This window comes from Cryptomeria japonica, chromosome 3 (genome assembly GCF_030272615.1).
Source record: "Cryptomeria japonica chromosome 3, Sugi_1.0, whole genome shotgun sequence".
NCBI lineage: Eukaryota > Viridiplantae > Streptophyta > Pinopsida > Cupressales > Cupressaceae > Cryptomeria > Cryptomeria japonica.
The window spans coordinates 708,247,632-708,269,012 of record NC_081407.1 but is presented as its reverse complement, the minus strand read 5'-3'; the positions used below and the strand labels follow the sequence as shown (position 1 = coordinate 708,269,012).

At 35.2% G+C, this 21,381-nt stretch overlaps 1 protein-coding gene across 2 annotated transcripts in view; it reads right to left on the bottom strand.

Moving 5' to 3' along the window:
- Positions 1 to 4,728: 4,728 nt before the first annotated feature.
- Positions 4,729 to 21,381, bottom strand: part of LOC131066522 (uncharacterized) — an 86,630-nt gene continuing 69,977 nt past the window's right edge. For both annotated transcript variants that reach the window (XM_058001296.2, XM_058001297.2), the window contains 4 exons: positions 13,434 to 13,482; positions 13,106 to 13,249; positions 5,463 to 5,582; positions 4,729 to 5,281 (listed from right to left, as the gene is read on the bottom strand). In XM_058001296.2, coding sequence (XP_057857279.2) covers positions 5,146 to 5,281; positions 5,463 to 5,582; positions 13,106 to 13,249; positions 13,434 to 13,482 — 449 coding nt within the window. In that variant the 3' untranslated portion in view covers positions 4,729 to 5,145. The remainder of the gene's footprint in view (positions 5,282 to 5,462; positions 5,583 to 13,105; positions 13,250 to 13,433; positions 13,483 to 21,381) is intronic.

Below are 21,381 nucleotides of genomic sequence, written 5' to 3'. Positions count from 1 at the left end.
TGGCAAAGCCGTCTGACCCATACCATTATCCATAATAGAACAAATCAATATAATAGGTTATTATAAAGAATATATACAAAAATATGAAAGAACATAAAATTACCATTACAAACCCATAAACCATTAAATAGTGAAAATAGATATAAATTTGTAAATGTCTCCCTACAAACACCACAACCATAACCAAAACAAAAAAATTCTTACCCGCAATAACTAAGTAGCTGGTGAGTTGCAAGTCTACAACATCTCTCAAATGATCGAACCGTTTCTTAATTTTGTTCTTCTGATTAGTTAATGGATTTAGTTGCATGTACAAGTTTTCTATTTGAAGCCTTTCGTTTCCCTATATTTGAGACTTAATAAAATTCTTGTGAGTAGAATGGTGAAGTTTATCACCCAAACAAATCATAAGCAAGGGAGACAATCACTTAAGGTCCATCTGATCTTGAGACATTGATGCCCACTTTAGCATGTCACATCCTAAATTGACAAGACTCATGATTGAGACCCAAAATATGACCCCTCATTTCTTGTGTGAGGATTCAAGAAAGATTCATCAAGGTATCATGTTCAATTTTAAGCATTTTTATATTAGATCTAAAGGGATCATTTTAAAGAGGGAGGAAGAGATCTTTTTGTAAAGATGTCTACCTCCAAAAATAAAGGAGATATTTAATAAAGATATCATCTTTTAAATTAAGAAATGGACAGGAGATTAAGAATACAAACCTCCCATATTGCACACTTCAAGGTATATTCAAACCTATTTGACCTAGGAAAGCCCCCATCAACAAACTTATTTTCGTCATTTTGTGTGTGGGAAATTGATTCAGGAATTACATGTGAAGAATTTGGCAAAGTAAATGATGACAATCAAACTCAAATTTTATCTGTCTTGAAATCCTTTTATCCTGATGGCATTAAATTAAAGTTCTTTCTCTATTTTCTGGTGATCTCTGGAGCAGAGGTTGCTTTGCATTGACCTGGGATACATTTAACTTGTGTTGTATCTGCAGAAATATGTATCATAGGTCGATGCAATGCAACCTCTGCTCCACCAATACCAGATAGAAGAGAAAGTACTTTAATTTAATGCCATCAGGATAAAATACTTTCAAGTCATTGCTAAAATCAATTTAAAGTGTATTCATTTAGGGACCTTTCATAAAATATTCTCAACTTACACATCATAAAAGGATCTTAAAATATTCATTGTTTATAATGATAAGAATTTGGTTGTTCCATACACCTTCCTTTACTATTTTAAAAATATCATTGACCAAAATATTGTGCAACAGTAGTATGGAGTGCATTTCATCTATTTTAATCCCAAATATTTCATCATACCACTTTCTTTTCAAAGGTGACTGATCGATTGCGTTGTTTGGGTAATGCATTCCAAATAGATACAGTTGCATACCATTTATCTGTCTTGAAAGCCTTTTATCCTAATGACATTAAATTAAAGTCCTTTCTCTATTTTCTGGTGATCTCTGGAGCAAAGGTTGCTTTGCATCGAACTGGGATACATTTAACTTGTGTTGTATCTACGGAAATATGTATCATAGGTCGATGCAATGCAACCTCTGCTCCACCAATACCAGATAGAAGAGAAAGTACTTTAAATTAAAGCCATCAGGATAAAATGCTTTCAAGACATATATTAGGTATAAAAGGAAGCCTACCCTGTCATTTGAAGGGGTTTACCTACAATTCAAGTGATATCTTAATTATAAAATCAATTCAATTCCAAGTGAACAAGCAATCAAGCATTCATCAAGAATTGAAGGAGAATTCAAGTTAAAGCACACCATTTTGCATGACATCCTAAAACCTTGTGTGAGGATTCAAGAAAGATTCATCAAGGTATCATGTTCAATTTTAAGCATTTTTAGATTAGATTTAAAGGGACCATTTTAAAGAGGGAGGAAGAGATCTTTTCGTAAAGATGTCTACCTCCAAAAATAGAGGAGATATTTAATAAAGATATCATCTTTTAAATTAGGAAATGGGTAGGAGATTAAGAATAGCAATGGTGGATGTCATGTGAGAGAATCCATGACTTAGCACTTGTGTTTATTCACCCTCTTGGAGTAGCCATGGTGAACGTCATGATGAGATGACGACATCACGCTGAGTGACTCCATGGTGGGCACTTGTGTTCTTTTGCATTTTCATTCATGGGAGTAGCCATGATGGACCCACCCTCTGGGAGTAGCCATGGTGGATGTCATGATGTGACTTAGAAATCAAAGACTCCTCCCTAGCTGAGAGGGAGTGTTGATGTTTGTAGCTAGGTCAAATTCCTTCTAAGGCCGACCTAGCAAATAAATGCCTAATTGGCCTATCGACCTTAGTCATTTAAATGAGCTAAGATGAAATATAAAATACAAAGTTTGTAAGGGACGACTCATTAAGTCCGCCACCCTATGAAAAGTCACATTGCTTTGAGGACCCTTTGTGAAAGGGTGCCTCTCCCTCATTCTATATATATATATATAGTGCAATTTCATTCTTTGTATTATCAATCAACGAATTAAAGGAATAGATCAAATATTAGTAAGGTAGATCGAATACATACGTGAAGGAGCAAATCGCATAATACTTGAAGAGCATATCAAACTCATATCATTGTGACCAAATTGAACATGGATTGAAGAGCAATTATATTGCAGAGCTATTTGAGGAGAAGACCGAATCATTTGCTTTTTACATTCGACTTCTTACAACTGTCTAAGATCTTGCTTATTTTTTAGCAGATTGATATTATAATTGCCTCATCATTGGGCCACATTTTAACTGAGTTAATCCAATATATAAGAGACATTATTGCTCCCTCGAGGACGGTTTTCCCAGGGTATCTTGGTGTGTTCCTTGTTCATTGTGTTGGTTTTCCTAATTGCTATTAATTTGACCATAAAAAAACGACTAAATTTTCTTCATAATGTGGATGTTAAATTTTTATATATTCTTATGTTTTTTTCCAAATTGTTGATTGAAGTGATGCTTAAAATATAACAATAATGTATATAAATACATGCAATCTATAACCACTCTTAAATTATTGAAGTTAATTATTTACAAGAATATCATTAAAACATGTTCAGACAAATGCATTAATCTTTTCAATTTTAATCTTTTTATCTCTACTAATTATATTTTTTTAGGAGAAGATCTAATAATTATAATATAAATAACATGTACAAAACAACAAAATTTTAATTCAAATAATTGTGTCAAATGATTTTAAACAATTAACTTATAAGAAAATTAAAAAATAAGATCAAAAAAATCAATATAACTTATATATTAGATCAAATTACCTTATTATTAATATACTATATAATAGTACATATTTTTTAATGACTTCTAAAAAAGCATTATTGATAGCTATAATTTGAATAAAACTCTCATTTGATGTTCTAATACTCTTATAAATATTAAACCCTGCTCAAAAATTGGAATATCGTTCCTAGTTTACCATGCAATTATTTTGGTCAGCTAAGTGACACGAATCTTTGTTAGCCCTTACCCAACCTAGACTTAGTGAGGTAAATAAATTGTTGTGAAGTTTTACCATTGGCTTCTTCAATTACAATGTCGGTTCACTTTTCCTAATCTACAACCTGAAATAATGTACCATTAATATTTTACCCTAAACCCTATACCCTTTGACTCTATATTCTACACCCTATTTCCCTAAAATCTATACCCTAAACCCTATAAATTATGTACCCTAAACCATATAAAGTGGAGGGAGAGGTAACGACCTAGAGAGGGGAGGGAGGGATAAGAGGAGAGACAAGAACAAAGATAGAGAGACGAGTAAGAAGGGCATTCGTAAGATTGTCTTTGTTGGTTTGGAATAATCAGAAATATAAATTAATTTACTATATCTTCAACCTCCAACTATAAATGTCACTTCAGCTATTCAATATTTATGCATGCTCCCTTCATTTGGAAATAACTCAAAAGAATACATATCTGACCTAGAGTTAAAAAAAGAATTTTGGACTTTCATTAGAATGTGCATTGCCAATCAATTTTATCGCATTCTTTGATTGAATAGATTTTTCCTCTGCCATGATTGAAGATATGTACCATCACAGTTGCTTAGCCTTTTGCACCTCTTGTACATTTTTTATTGTCAAGAGTGAACTATGGAAGTCCTAGTTGGACTAGTACACTACTCAAGAAAAATGTTTAAATCGGAATATTTCAGTATATTTACTTGGCAATGAGGAAATATTTTAAAGCTAGCGGCTACCCATTATAGCAGTCAAAAACCTCATCTTTGTTGGTTTAGAATTATTGACACACACAAATCAGTTCAATGTAACTTCAGTTGTCTATGCACGCTTCGTTCCATCTAGAAATAACTTGATGCGGATAGTTCAGATAAACAGTGAAAAGGAAATTCAAAATCTCATTATAATGTGTATTGCTCATCACTTTTTATGAGCATCCTTCTACTGAAGAGATTTCTTCTCCCACAATGAAGTACGTACTATGACAGTCACTCATGTGGCTATGATTCGTTGCAGTTTTTGAAGGCTTTTACAAATTTATATTCCCGCTTTAACAAACTATGTATAACCGTTAGTGTACGTCATGACTTCACGTAGTCAAGGCTTACTGATTAATTGCTCTCAAAATGTACTTCTGTACGGCAATACATGTTAATGAATATTCCGGTTCTGCTTAAGTAATCATAACCATCTCAACCAGTTCAACAATTGGCAAATTAAATTCAAAATGTTGTCAATGTTTACAAAACTGCTACCGAACGGCAAAATTGGGTTCTCCAACGTATGATTGTAGAGAGAAGCACTGCAGCCTGATAGCTACTTTCATAAGACAGACTTATACCCCTGCCGTTTGCTTTAGCACATATGGATCCCCAGGGCTTACCTGAAAAAGCATTATACATGGAAGTGAAGACAAACTTATAAAAATGATCTTTACATCGCTCAAAGTTCAATTATACTTGTCACTGAATAAAAGAAGCCTGCAATAGCTCTTTAGAACAAAGAGTTATCATGGAGTTATTATCTCTGCTTTCAGTCGGGTGAATACATCTGAACAGTTATAAGTCCCTCAAATGGCAAATTGCGATTACATCAAGATTAAATCCATTCATGTACTTCACAAGCTCGTGCAGGTGGGTATGATGTGCTCTCTTCTATGTTTGACGAACCACGAATGAAATGCTGTGAAGTAGTTCCCATTGATTGCATCTCTTATAGCTTGGAAAAATTCCAGATAGTGATGAGTGTTATGTCTGCACATTGGAGAAATCATGTAGAAAACCATGTCAAGTTAAACAAATAATGTCACATGCTTAATTCACTACCAAGGTGCTATTTTTAATTATATCAAAAACTCAGATGACAATTTCCTTCAACAGAAGACAAATTAAAAAGATAAATTTACAAGTCAATTCGGGAGGACAAAAGGAATACATTTCCAATAATGTCTGTGCCAGCATTTCATGTGTACTTAACAAATGATGGATGTAAGCTTTTGTATGCCTCTGACAAGTATAACAGGTGCAGCTTTCCATGAGTGGCGAGGTGTCATTTCTGTAGAAAATACACAGTAAGTCAATTAGACTGAAAACATACATCTGCTAGAAGGGGATAAAGGAAATCTAGTTGTATCCTTGCATAAAACGACCTCTGAAGAAATACAGTGAAATGGCCCAAAAACCATGTTAAAAACACAGTGGCATGCATTTATTCCTACCCAGAGCTTGCATCTGTGTGTGAATGTGAACTGTTTCTTCAAACTGGCAAAAAATTGACAGCGATGTATGAACTTGTAAAAGATAAAAACCAGTGTCTCCTCAAATTAGCATAAAAAGGAATGCGATTTCATATACTCATTAACACGCAGATATCAAGAGGCTCCAATTTACATGGAGGAAAGCAGGCTTCTAAGTTTATACATGGTACAATGTGTATAAGTGTCTGCTGTTTCCTCAAGCAGATGCCTCCAAAAATGATCTGCTAGCAATTAAATACAAGCTGGTAAAATTTTAGCCCATTTCTAGTTTTAGAAAGGACTAAGCATCAATGCTGTTTTAATCTCAGACTATTTTGGCAATAAATAAACAACTTTGATGAGGAACGCAATGCTTCTTAATCACTTTAAGCGTGGCATAACTCTCTCTTCCTCCAAAGGTATTTTTATATTCTCCAAATAGCCCTCAAATGGCCATAGTCAACTAACACCAGCAGAAAGCCAATGACAATATCATGAGTTTAGATCTCTATGTCTGGAGTCTGCAAAATAGAGCCAATGACAATATTAAGAGTTTAGATCTCTATGTCTGGAGTTTGCAGAACAGAGAGATTATAAATAACATTACAACCCAAAGCAATGAGGAAGAAGAAACAAAAAAGACCAAGCTTTCTTAAAATTATAGAACTAAAAAAGTCCATTACACATGTACCTTGATGAGGTAGATTAGCTTAGAGAGGTTGCAGATGGATGAAAGAATATACCACATTCATGAGGGAAGGCACTGAGATAAAGCGTATTCCATCTGATTGGAAGAAGTGAAGTAGAAAAACAAATGCCTTCCAGTTTAGACAAGGAACAATAACTGCTCCACAAATTTCTAATTTCTCTAAATTTCTAAATCAGTGTTACAAGACTCGGACTCAAACTCAGCAAATTGAAAAGCCCAAGAAATTCAGAGATTTTCAAGGATCAAAAATAATTCTGCATCTTTCCACAAGGATCCCCTTTGTCAAATGCAGGTCTTCCAAATTGACATGCTCTCCCAAGACTGTGATGCAGGAAGGTCTCAGGACTTGAGCAATTCTGCATCAACTATATGTAATTTCTCTTTATTTTATTAGTGATTAAGGACGTTAGAGTATTTGCAATAATAAAGATATTCGCAGAACTGAGGTACTTTTTATATCTATATATGATTTGGGAAATAAGGTTATTTTATTCTGAATATTCTCAATTATTACAAGGAGTCCATGGGAAAAATAATAAGAGTAGAATCATCAAATGTGTCACTAGGAGACATAATTGAGAACAACAATCTTGGATAAGAACTATTACAAGGTTAATATTCTAATGGAGAAAATAAAGGCTACATCTCTCAGTACTGGATGTAGCATAATCATGGATGCGTGGATAAATATCAACCATTGCCCACTCATCAACACTATGGTCACATGTACAAAGGGCCCTTACTTCCTTAGAGCTATTGAGTGTTCAAGGCATTGCAAGGATTCTAATTTTCAGTTCTAAATCTTTAGATATACTATTGAAGAGGTTTTGGCTAGAGAATGTAGTGCAAGCAGTGACAAATGTAGCATATGTCTACAAAATTGAAAGGAAATTGATTGAGGTAGCCTGCAAGGATATTTGGTCAACTTTTTGTTGTGTGCATGCCATGAATAATGCACTCAAGGACGTCGCATGGATCAAAGAGGTGGCTAATCATGCTACCGATGTGTAGATGTTTATCTAACACCAACATATTTCACGTGTACTATTTAAGACCTCTAAGGATAACTTTGTTCCCTTGGAGAGGATGCTAGAGTTACAAGAGACATTGCGAGTAATTATCATGACATCAGAGTTGAATTAGTGACTTAATTTTAAGTTAGAGTAGGGAAGAAAGGTGAAGGAGGTGGTGGAGAGTGACACTTTTTGGGCTGATATGAAATACATTGTTGCCATCATTATTATAGTCTTCAAAGTTATTAGATATAGGAATGCAAATGGACCTAGCCTTGAAGGAGATGTATAAGTGTGTTGACACTATGCTTGGCCAAATGAAGGCCGTTGTACAAGAGAAATACCAAACATTAAAGTTATATATTGAACATATTTAGTCGACCATTCATTGTTGATAGGAGAAGCTTACAAAGCCCTTGCACATGGCTGCCTATGCATTGATCTAGAAGTAGTATGTGCAAAGACCTAGCAGAATAGCCCCTATACAAAATGCCACTCTTAGGGGATATTCAAGAGGCCAAAGATGGAAAGGACAAGGAGACTATAGCAAAAAAGGATCTAATTCTATGGACTATGTATAGGCCTAAATATTTGACAACCACACTAGCCATTCATCTATTGTCCCAGATTTCTAATTCTACTATTGAGAGGAATTGGTCTCATCCACTATTTTAAGAGGAATTGGCTCATCTCTAGGAGGGCAAAGGAGCTTGTAGTTGTACATAGTGCCTTGCATCTCACTAACTACAACACGCTTACATACAAGGAGAGAGCATTAGCCTAATGGGATGAAGAGCCAACATCCAAGATGTAGCTTCTACTCTAGGGCCTAGGGTGAAGGGTATTGGTTTGGAAGGGCTTGACGTCGAGGAGTCTAATAGTTTAAAAGACGAGGAATTTGACACAAACTTTGGGGATGAATGATGATTTTAGAAACAAGGCTATTGGCCAAATTGTATTTAGATTTTTTAATGTAATCATCATTTTGAATATAATATAAATATATTGATATTTAAAATTTTCATTGTTGAATGGAATATGTTTGAGTATTTCAAATTCATACATTATTCCTTCTAAGTTTTTTAATAACTATCTTTTTAAGTATATACATATTTGCAATGTCATCCCCTCGCAATCCCCAAATCTAGGCCCTTGGTTCCTTTGTCCCCCCATCGCATGATTCAATGGAACATAGTTTCTCTCTTTGACATTCTTATTCCCTTTTTAGCATCTAGATTCCTTTTCAAAACACTTTCCTATGTTACTTTTCTATTCACAATCTTACTCTAACTCTTCTCTAGACCTACTCTTCCTTTCACAACACTAATCTTTATTTTAACTTTTTCACCCATTCCTTTCACCTTTGTTCTTCTCCTTCATTCAAATTGTAGTCCCTAGACATCCACCCACCTACTTGTTCATGCTCCAATCCCACTCTAGTTTAGTCTTTTATGTTGTAGCCTTTGCCTTAATCCCACAATGACTAACCTTCCTCTTCCTACTCCTAAAGAAGAAAACATTTTTTCTCCTTTTAATGATGCTTACTACGAACATATATAGAATCCCAAAAATGTCTAAGGATCATCTCACAACTACAAATCCTCATAAATGAATTTAGCACCCATGAGAATGGTATAGACACTTCTTTGGTCAATACCTTGAGCCAAATGATATTATCTCATTCGTCAAGACTTGACATCTTGTAGTGCATTAGTCACATTGTCCATACCAATGCTTCATCTTCCCCGCTTCTTGTCCTCAAAACCCTTTTGATGCATCCACTTTTGTTCTCTCCTCTTTCAGAATACCTCCCTCTTCTTATCCATCTATTGTTCCACACAATCCTCACTCCCAACCACAAGTGATTATGTCTCTTACTACAACTTATACTTCACCTCTATTTTCACCACCATACTCGCCAAAGAATAAGCAACCTCAAATTCTCCTATCCAACCCAAACCTCAATCTTGTCCTACCTAAACCAAACCTACGCTACCTCCTACCCAACCAAAGATTACAACTATTCCCCTCACTCTACCCTTCCTCTTCTCTTGCCTACTAAGATTGCACCTACTCTTCAACCACCAACCCATCATAGTCCCTTTTTCCCCAAGCAAACAAAAGAAACAATTTTCATCTTTTTTCCAACCAATAGAAACCTACCCTTCCTATATGCTTTGATATGTTTACCTCTATTGTACCAACTCCCACCTACCATAGCTTTCCCATCTATACTTCTTGTTGTTGTGCAGCCTTCTACTTATGCCTATGATGTTATTTCCCCTAAGTATCTTCTTGTTCCTACTTGGATTCCTCTTGTTTTTAATTATAGATTGAGAACCCCTCACCAAAACAAACTAAGATAAAGCACTATGCATAGCTAAGCCACACCCAAATCCAACAAGATACATGACATCATGTCCCCATTGGCCCTCCAAAGCCACTAAAAAATAGGTATACATTCTCCTGGGGTAATTATAACAAATTTATATAGTTAAAAATCTAAGGACATGAACAATGTCAACAGCAAAGTGCTCCCCTTAAAGGTAAATCCCTCATGAGGAGACTAATGGTGGAGGACCCTCCCCCATCCAACCAACCACATAAGATTAGAAAATGGTCCAGGACTCAAAAAAATGCTAAGGACAAAGAGACAAAACCAATCCTCACCACATCTTCCTTAGCAATCACTCACCCATCAGGAAGTATAGAAATGGTCTTCTAGGTCCCACACATGTTGACTCAATTAAAAGGGGACATTACAAGTCAACCCTTCTTAGAATTGCTTTCCCATAGCAATGAAATATCAAATGTTCAAGTATCTCTAGCCCCTCCCAAATAGCATTCTCAATGTTTAAGCTCCTCTAATGGAACAAATACTCCACAATGATCCTATTCTCAATCTTTTCTATCATGTCTCAATAATAGAATTTCAAAACTATACATGTATCCTCTCATCATCTAGGGGCAGAAATTCAACTAATGGTGTAACATATTATCCAAGTTCCTTTATAATGAAAGGTACATGGAAAAAACTGTGAATCTAACTACCTATTGGTAACCCCCAACTTGAAAGCCACCACCTTCAATATTTTGCATGGTTCACAAAAGTAAGATTTGAGCTTTATAGCTGCACTTTGTTTCATGGATGCTATAGGCATAGAAAGATCATATCTCTAACCTCAAATGATCTCTTAGTACGACATTGATCTATGCCAAGTTTTATTTTATTTTGTGTCCACTACAAATGATCTCTAGCTGACCTCAAAATTTCTTTCCTATGCCCCACAAAGAAACCAACTATTGGCACACGGTTATTAGTTAACAACAAAAAAATGGAGTTAGGTGCATTATATCCATATAATGCCATAAATGGTGCCATGCCAATGGGCATGTGGTAATTTGTATTATACAATGCCCTCCAAGGTTTAGCAACTTAACCCAATATGTAACATAATTCCTTAAGTAACTTGCTTACACACTATTAATTATGTCTATCTATTTGTCTAGGCTATTCTGGTACCAATAGTGAGCTTGATGCAAGTCAAGAAACATAACTCCTACCAAAAGTAGCTAAGGAATCTGTTGTCCCTATCACTAACAATGGTCTTAAGCAAGCCATGTAGTTTACATACCTCTCTAAGAAAGAGGTCAGCCACCTATGGTTCTCTTATCTCAATAGGGATGGCAAGGAAATCAGCAAATTTAGTTAATCAATCCACAGCAACAAAAATGCAGTCCCTGCCATTCACTTTAGGACCTATGGTTAAATTTATAGATATGCATTCCCATTTCTAGTTAGGAATGTGCAAGGGCTGTAGTAAACTTGCTAGGTAAGTGTGCTTTGCTTTATTCCATTGGCAAGCAGTGTCTCTAATATGCCTACAAACATCCTTCTTGAGGCCCTTTGAAGAAAACCTCTCTCAACTAACTATAAGTTTTGTAGAAGCTTAGTGGCCAGCTATAGGTGCATCATGCAAAGTCCCCACAATCTTGGACTCATGCACAAGGAGTATTTTGTTCATATACACTTTAAGATATGCACCAAAACGATCTTGTCATCCTTCATACTCTTATACAAAAAACCCATAGCAAAGGCATTCTTGACATATTCATCCATGATAGAAGCCTTCCAATCATCAGCAATAAAAAAATATTGCATAGAGAATAGGCATATGGGAAAGAGCATTAGCAACCACATTCTTCTTAGTCTTCATGTACTTAATGTCAAAATCATAAGCTTGAAGCTTACCCACTTTTGTTAACAATCACTTGCAATCCTTCACCACTGAAAAAAATTAGCAAGCTTGAGCAATGAAAATTTTAAAATTTTGGAAAGTTGGAATGGTAGATGTAGTCTTTTTGTTTTACATGTTTACACTTTGAGGTTGTATATAGCTTTTTAGAGTTTTATTTTTTGATTTAAGGATCCTTATAAAAGGTTGTAGTTTGCTTAAAATTTTAAGGTTGTTTGGCTTGTAGATCTAATCAGGTTTGTACAGGTCATAACTTTGACAGCCCATTTCCGAGTGCGTCCGAGATGTATTCAGGTTGCCCAGATGAACTTGCCCCTGGAACAGACCCGATGAACCAGGTACAGGGGCTGGGAGAAGCAAACCCAATATCATACATTATATTACATGTAACAATAGGAATTATAATGTAACATAATATAATATTACTTCAATGTTTCTCAGTTAGTAACCGCACCTATAGTTTATAAATGATGCAATTATGTGGTTTTGATTATGAGAAAAAATAACTAAAAATCTTGCTATTGATAAATGGGTGTTAACTCCCAGTCTACTGTAAATGTCACTTTCTCTTCTCTTGCAAACAAGGGATTAAGAAGAGTGCTGATAATGCTAGACAGTAAGCTTTACATTGATATGACGAGAAAAAGTCCAATAAGAGCACATAAATCTACTTCATGCCATTTAGGAAAAGAAAAAGCTCAACCATGTAAATAGGTCTAGTAATCAATTTCTGTGCAGTTTACACTGAATTCATTCCGCAACCATAGATGTGCATCTGGTATTAGTAATCAGATAAAAGTAAAACAAATTTGTTACAAGCCTCAAAACCATAACAATACACTGTCAAATTGCCCTTATGTCAATTTCAATTTTTTTTGCTTTTTTTCACCCATCAATTAATAATTTGTTAAATTGCATTTATTGTCCATAAATAAGAGGTAATGCATATTTAATGACACAAATATGCACTAGGAAGAGGCAAACAAGACTGTAATCCATATTCCTAGGTTATAAGTTCATTCATTATATATTTGATAGAGCATTCGTTTTCCTTTGCTTTTAAGTTTTTCCTTGTCTATGCAGATTTTCTTTGAATTACTACCTAAAGGAATCCTATGGCTTTAAATAGATAAAAGTCAGGACTGTTTGAAGGTTGAACAGACAAACTCTACTGTTGATAATATATTTACATTAATATGCAAAGAAAAAGAAACTTCACTGTTATCAACCATTTTTCTCCAAAAAAAATTAAAATGAAATTCAATAAAAAAATGTTTAGGATTTATTATAATGTTAAGCTAACATAAAAGAAAACATAGTGTAATCTTTAGGACAGGAAAAATTTAGCTCTTTAAATCACAAACCTGTACATTGTTGCACGTAAATTAATTTTGGATAAATCAGCTCCCATGTCACTCAATTCCATGTGCGATGCTTTTATGACATTGTTGTCCATGTTAAGAGGAAATGTCATAGCATAACCTCCTATTGTAAGAAGATAAGGATATCTGGATAAAATTAAGGATTGCTTTATAGAATAAACTGAAAAGATTTGCATCATTTGACTAGGGTGCAATAAAATAGAGTTTCTTATGAGGAATGAGAAGCTACCCAATATATCCAGAGATGAAATAAGTTAAAAAGTAAATCACACAAATCAAAATTAATCTGTACGTATGCCCCTTTGGATACGTGCTATCAAAAATATCTACACCAGCTGCCACACCCTGTAGTACCTCTTCTGAAGCAAACCACAAAACAATTAGTTCCACAGATGAAAATTCTCTCTTAATAGCATAACAGAAAAGGTCAGGCTAAATACCAAAACGTTTCTCCCATACACCAATTTTGGTTGATTATCTTTAACTTATGTTTCCACAAATTGAAGGATATACAATAGTATGAATCTGGGAAAAATTAAAACTTAATCAATTTCATCCCTGATTTAATTAAATATAAATTGGTATATTGAGAATTGAAGTATAATATTGAGGTGAGGTTACCTTAAATCAATTAGTGTATCGATGCTTCATTCGCCCTTGAAATTTGTGATAAGTGTATCGATGCTTCATTCGCCCTTGAAATTTGTGATAAGAGGAGTGCAATGTAGAAAAGTTATACAATATTTTATTGTACTTACGACATTATGTGATAAAACTGAGACCTAAATTACTTCTGTTATTGTTAAACATCAACTCTTCCCATGGTCAATGATAAATTGGTTCTGTTGCAGGTCATTGCTATCATAATTCTTGCACAAATTTCCTGTATATGGATCTGATTTCCAAAGTGATTCAACTTGATTTTGCATATTCTTGTTTTCCAGCTGTAAACTAACAACCTTTTGAAATGCATATTTAGACATGTTAGCAACTTCCTTAGATAATCTGTATACCTCAAAGATTGTCCTTGCTCATACTTGTTGTCTTTTCAAATTTTCTTTGTAAAGTTATGATAAATGAACATGTACGCATGGTAAAAAAAAATCTCTAAGGTAGCAAAACTGCTTAGGAAGGAGTTTGTGGTTTTTGGTGCATAAATCAATGAAGCAGACTCCAAAAAGATAGACTTGGCTAGGCCAATTTCTTGTCCTCTGGCATATCACTTTTCATCATACTTTCAAGTCAAAATAAATGTAGCCATTCCTTATAGCATTATCCTTCAATTGTCATCATACCTCACTAACCAACATGAGATGAGCTTACTTAGACAAGCTTTCTCCATTTTTAGAATTTTCTTTTTCAATACAATTTTTGCTACTTGCTTTTTTCTTTTATATGTTACATTCTCCCACCACCCTCTCTTGGCCCACCCTACTTTTTCACAATATAAACTTTCCAACTAAAAGCCCTTTACAGACATTATTCACCTATTGATAATATTCTAACAGACCAGAATAGTGTACGACTATTAATTACCTCTTTCAATGTCATACCCCTTTAAAAAATTTATAATACTTGGCACATTTCCTAAAAACATTCTTTACAGTCAAGTAATATTGCAACGTTCTTTGCCCCCCATTTATGGGGATTTCTGGGATCATCCGATCAATAGGCTTAGAGCTAATGCATTGTGATCACGGCAAAAAAAATTCCAAATGGAAGGAACCAAGTAGAATTTCAAGCTACATTGATGGGAATTCGATTGAGAAAAAAATTCAATTAAGAAAAATATGCATTAAAGGGGACTCCCTCATTATGATCAACACCATAAGGAGAAAGGAACCATACATTGGAAAATCACCAAATTTATATCCCCAATTTGGGAGTTACTGACACAATTCAAGGGCTTTACCATAGACATGACATGGTACACAAGATAGAAATCTTGCAATTCACATACAAGACAATGTTTTAGTTGTTGACACATCAAATGCTTGACATGAGTCTCCTCTGATTCTGTAGGCTATCACAAGCTTGCTAATTTGGCATTTGATTAGGATGTCAAGCTGCTATTTTTCATGGAGAATATGTGGAAAGGACTAACAACTAAATTCCCTAGCCACAAAATAATGAAACAATTAAAATCCATTCTTGGTGATGGTTTACATGTTGCATTCTCACTCATGGGAGTTACCCACAATCGTATTGCATTGAAGTGGCGGAATGATGAATTCATATTCCACTCCCTTTGAAATGCTTTTTAGGACAATGACACTTTTCATACTTCTAGTGTGTGGATACTATGGTGTGCCAATCTAAGGTGAGACAAAGCTATGTCTAAAGAAAGTCTTTAAAACAAAAATCTTGTGTTCTTGTATGTAAAAAAGTTTGGTTTTGGGGGATATTTACCAGTGTTCCACGGGGACGCGTCCCCCCCCTTTTGGCCACGTCTCCCCGTAAGAAACGTCTCGGGGATAGAGGGACGGGGACGCGACGTCCCACGCCGTCCCGCCACCACCACCCAAGCGCCGTCGGGACGCCGAGACGTCTCCATGTCTCCCAGGGAGACGTGGAGACGTCCCCCAAGAGATGTCTGGGCGTCTCCTTGGGAGACGTTTGGGCATCTCCCTGTCTCTCAAGAGACGGGGAGACGCCCAGACGTCTCCCGTCACCCACGTCAAAAGCAAACAGAAAAAGCATTTTTTTTAAATTTTTATAAACATGTGACTTTTTGGGGGGTTAAGGGGTAACCCTAATTGGACGTGGGCCAATAGAAAAATAACACTTGGCGATGCCCCTTGACCCCAACTTGGGGGCACTGCCCCCAAACCCCCGTTGAAAAATATAGGGGGAAATTGCGCCGATAGAAGGGGGGAAAATTTAACCTCCGAGTCTGATTAGGCTCCATATAACAACACAAATAGCATTGAAGAAATCTTGGTATTTAGATATAGTATTTCAAATTTCCTATAGTCTCATTTGAAAATTTGAAATGTAATTCTTATACTGTAATACTGTCATACATCTTTTCAAAACTAGTTTTTCAAGTACTATATGTATATGTATAACTATATCAGCAGCAGCACCCTGCCAGCCCCCCCCGCCGCCGTCCCCCCACCGTCCCCAAACTTAGGCCCTTGGTCCCCCCGTCCCGGAAACGCATCCTCGCATCCCCCAGTCCCCAATGCCCGTGGAACACTGATATTTACATGATGTCTGCGCACAGGCATTGGGTGAATTTGGATATTGCATCCATGTTTGTAGTTGTGATGCTAGAACTTGGTGAAGAGAAGGACTGCGTTCACTGAGTTTTTAAAATGCTAATAAAGCCAATATGGCATTGGGGCTTAAAGAAAATGGTGGCTGATGCAGTGGTTAGTTTGGGGCTTCATCCAGACCTAGGCCCTTGGCCATCCATTCTTCAAATCACAATGGGCCCCAAGTTCCATTTATCATCAATGCAGTAAGTGGTAATGAGGATACTTGCAAATAAAAGGTCATGTGGAGATTGGAATTCTTGAAAGTTGTGGCTGCTATGTTGACTGTTGATGGTGTGGATTGGTCCTTTGCCTTGGACCCAGAGGACTCCTCCCCAATCATGGAAAATGATGCAACAATCGAAGAAAGTGGTAAATAGCTATGTAGTTTCATGTAGTTTGCTCTCTGGATATGGTATCAGAATATATTTAATGTATATATGTTTTAGAGAATTTTTTTGCACACTGCAGAGTTGCCATTTTGTGCTCTATATTCTTATCCTTTTCAGTTAATATGCAAGGTATGGCACTCCAATATTGATTTCACTGATTAAAAAATATTAATACTCCCTTATTTGACCTTTAAACAAATATGGAGTAACACATTGGCCTTATTTTCATATTTTTTTGCAAAAGCCACTTGATTTTTTAATTGACGACTCCAATTATAAAAAATATAACAATTGCAACACTTTATAAAGTTATAAATAGGTCAAGCTACTTATAACCACAAGGGGTATCTAATCAACATGGCTGGAACCCCAAAAATATGGTATAGTACTTCATAATAACCAAACCAAAATACATAACAAAACATGAGTCTAGGATAATAATATTGTAATAATGAAATTTGCATACCTATACCATTTCCCATATAGTTTTGTGCCCACTTTGAGATAACCGTTTAATACGTTATGTGTTTAGACCACAGGTAACACTTATGTTGTAAACTACCTATGCACACTAGCATGCAAGTGTTTCTCACCTAAAGCAAGCTTAGGTTACAATATTCTCAGTAGATTGTCTGCAATGTTAACACTATGAACATCACAAATATAAGACTAGAATGCATGATAATCCATAGATATTTCATGCATGAATTATAGCAAAACTTTGCTACTATATTCTATTAACTCTCTATTTCAATGAATTATATTACGAGATATTATAGGCACTTTACCCCAGCACTCCAAACTTATAGTTTTGCACGCATTCAACACAAATCAGAGAATAAAACATGTTTCTACATGGTGAAATTCTAACTAGATCATACATACACCAATTGCAAGACACATCCTAATCAATAGCACTACACTATTAATACTGCATGTTTATCCCTTCAAAATCTTACGAAACAAATGTGCAAAATTTGAAAGGCACATTATGGTGCCAATACAATCTCTTGTGAAGTTGGGCTGATTCCCTTCGCCTTTACTTATATCTATTACACATTTCCCACATTTATCTGCACCTTATCATCTATCCATATAGACCACAATTTATTGCACCTACAATGATCAAATAATTGTTTTGTGCACAAATTTCACTAGTTTCATCATAGCCACTTCTATAGTTGTGAATTTGATCTGACGACAGTAGATCTGACTGCCAAATTTCCAAAATTTAAATTCAAGAATAACCAATTCCCATCAATTTCACTAGCCATTGTGAGCCAACCAAACACACAATCGTACAATTCATTTCTATTCATTTGTATTTAAAGGCATTCAATTGCATTCATTTTATCATCCTTTAATATTCAAATTGGCACACTAAAAGGAATCAGAATTCAACCAACCTCTAAAGGTATTCTTAAATACCATCAATCTTCAAAGCATAACAAACATCAAGAAATTTGGCAAAATTAGAAAGCAGTGATGTACAACAAACAAAATCAGTTATACACAACAGGGGACAAATCTGTAGACACGGAAGTGATCAAGTAATATGGATTCGACCGAATCAAAGGCACAAATCTTGTGTGGAGTTTGAGGAAAACCAAAAACTAGAATGTCACATTTCCTATAGCAAGGAAGTCCAAATTCCATAACTAAAACAAAGTTATTCTCTTCAAGCCAATAGCTAAGTGCTAATGTTACACACATTTACTTTTTAAAATTAGTATTTAATTCAGAATTATCACACCTGTAGCTCTCATATGTTAATCCAGGTTAATTTATGCTTATGTGTATGCATCCTATTGGATTAGCCTAGATTAAGCTCATGAAAGGTTTGTTTTCCTTTAAAACAAATAAAGTTTGGATTAGGAGCATAAATAGTAACAAGCAAAAAGTATTTTCTTGTATATTGTGTGAGCTAAAAAAAAATCACTAATACCAACCTTGATTGTAACAAGGTTGTGTCTATCTCACATTTGAAGAATATCAAGCTTGTCACATTATCTATTAGAGGTATTCGGAATAAATTGTTGATTTCAATCATTTTTAGAGTATTACCTTCTCCATTATAACAAGGTTGTGGCCATCTCACATTTGAAGAATACCAAGCTTGTCACATCATCTATTAGAGGCATTGGGAATGAGTTGTTGATTTCAACCATTTGATAGGATTGCCTTCTTCATACAAGAACTTACAAGAGAATTTATAACTTCCTCACAAGCTAAGGGGTGCCGCTTTTGATTAAATTTGTGAGTTTCACAACATGATTGAGCTTTTGCCAAAACGAAATTGCTTTGAGACATTTTTAGTGATGAGAGAGTAAACATTCATCAAGTAATACAAAAAAAAAAAACCTTTCTTGGCACTATCAGATGATTCTCAAAGCTTCTCATATTGATCAAGGTAGCAGGAAGGTTTCCAACAGATCAACATAAAATGTTGTAATTTTTAGGATCATAAGGTGTTAAAAACAATAGGACAAAGAAAAGCATTAGTGCCTTGTCTACGGTTAAAGTAGTTATCTAACCACAATAACACATAAAAACCGAGAAACATATTGTTGGCCCTCCAACCTGCTTTCAGTTTTTCCTAAGAGGTTGCATGTCTCTATGATCAAAACCACTACGAGAAAGGGCCAACAAACGAAAGATAGCTAGATCTCTCCTATACGTTTGGCTTTGCAAGACATAGAGGCCTGCACTATCAACATTCAGTAGATTACAGATATGCCAATATCTAACACAGTGACAAGCAGATAAATTGCTCATGCATACAAGGCAAGGGTTGTTGAAATATGGCTCTGGGATGAACAAAAAGAAAAGAAAATTAAAATATAATTTATTCATAAAATCAATGTTGCATGGACACGTATCGGCATAGGGTATTGGACACAAATACGGCCATTTTTTAAGAGCCCCAATGTGGATACAGCTGGAAACGACATTCACAAGAAACACATACACATATATTTAACACAATTTTCTAAGTTATTAGAGGAGATTTTCATTACTTCAAAACCAATATAGACATATAATGACTACATAAATAATTATAAATTGATTTAACAATTTACAATATGCAAAAATAGTAGAGTTGCATTGGAAGATAACCCAAAAAATGGGTCACTGAAATAGAAAATCATTTCATTTGTCTTCCTCATTTGGTGTAGGTTTTGTTTATACCAATTTATTTTTTAAACACATGAATGAAGTTTTCTTAAATTATATTTAGGAAGATTTACACCAAAATTAAAAAAAAAAATCAAATCACATAGTACTCGGCATGTTTGGAAAATCAAGGTTTTTTGGGCACGCATAGGTACAGTATCTGACGTGTGTCCAGGCTGTATCGGATATAGGGATACACGTGGCTAGGGAGGGGCAAAGGAGCATCCAGCTACTTTGCATAAAATATTTTCTCATTTATTAATTTAGATTTGGCCAACCTTCAACTATCAAACCAGTGCTTATTCTTGCAAATTTGCAATAACAGAGTTAAACCTGGATAATACTCCAATGGCTAAGCAAACTCTAACGCTCACATAAGCCTAATGTATTTGGCTCTATCTTGTGAGATTAGATTCTCAAATGCCCTTCTACCCCAAAGATGTTTTGCAGACCATGATTCTAAATCTTGCTCAGGCATTTTATCAAACATGTTGTTTGCTTAAAGATAATCTTTTTAAATCCCAAGGCATCAAGATTGGCCCAACCTGGGGAACTTCTCACCAATATACAGTAGATCACCTTAACAGTTAATATGAACCCATTGCATTTTATTCCAAATCTGCGTGGCAATATTGACTAGCCCGTTTGTGCAAAGCTAGCAAAGACCGTGGTCCATGAAACCGCTTTTCTACAAGACATTTGAGTATAGACTAAAAGCCTCATCAGGAATATCAATTTATGAACATTTTCTGTCCCTGCACCAAACCCAATGGAGCTGCCACTTGATAGAAACTGCAATTGACTGATTGTGTTCTACACCTTGCCCGGTGACAGATGGAGAAGGAATCTGCAAAGATGATTCTGGGCTTACCCCTGATATTACAATTGCTGAAAGATCTCATGGACTACAAAGCAAATTCACATTTTGTATACATCTCTATCAGAGCAGTCACAAGTTCACAACTGTAAAACTAGACACATGCTTTTTCAAATATTTTCATGGCTTCCCTCCAAACCCTGATTTTAAACTTTAAAGTTTAAACCTTTGATCTCAGCACATGCTTGAGATAAATTAGCAAAATGTTGTTTTCACGGAGATCTACAAGGATTTGTCAACAAGCCCATCTTGTATTTGTTTCATGAGATCATAGTTTGAGACAACTACAACTTCTGTCAAATCTGCATACATATATTTTGATTGTTCCCCAAAGCCTGTAATGAAGTTCTAACAATGACTATGCTAAAAGAATATGCTACAATTTGACTGTACCCCTTCCAATTGCATTTGCTTAAAGATCTCCAAGGATTTCAAAACTGGCAGATTTTGTTCACATCTTTCTATTATTGCATTCAAAGTCCACCAGTCACCATTAGTAGATCATCACAAGGGAGATTTAAAAGTTTTATAAATTTGAAACTCAGGACCAAATTTATA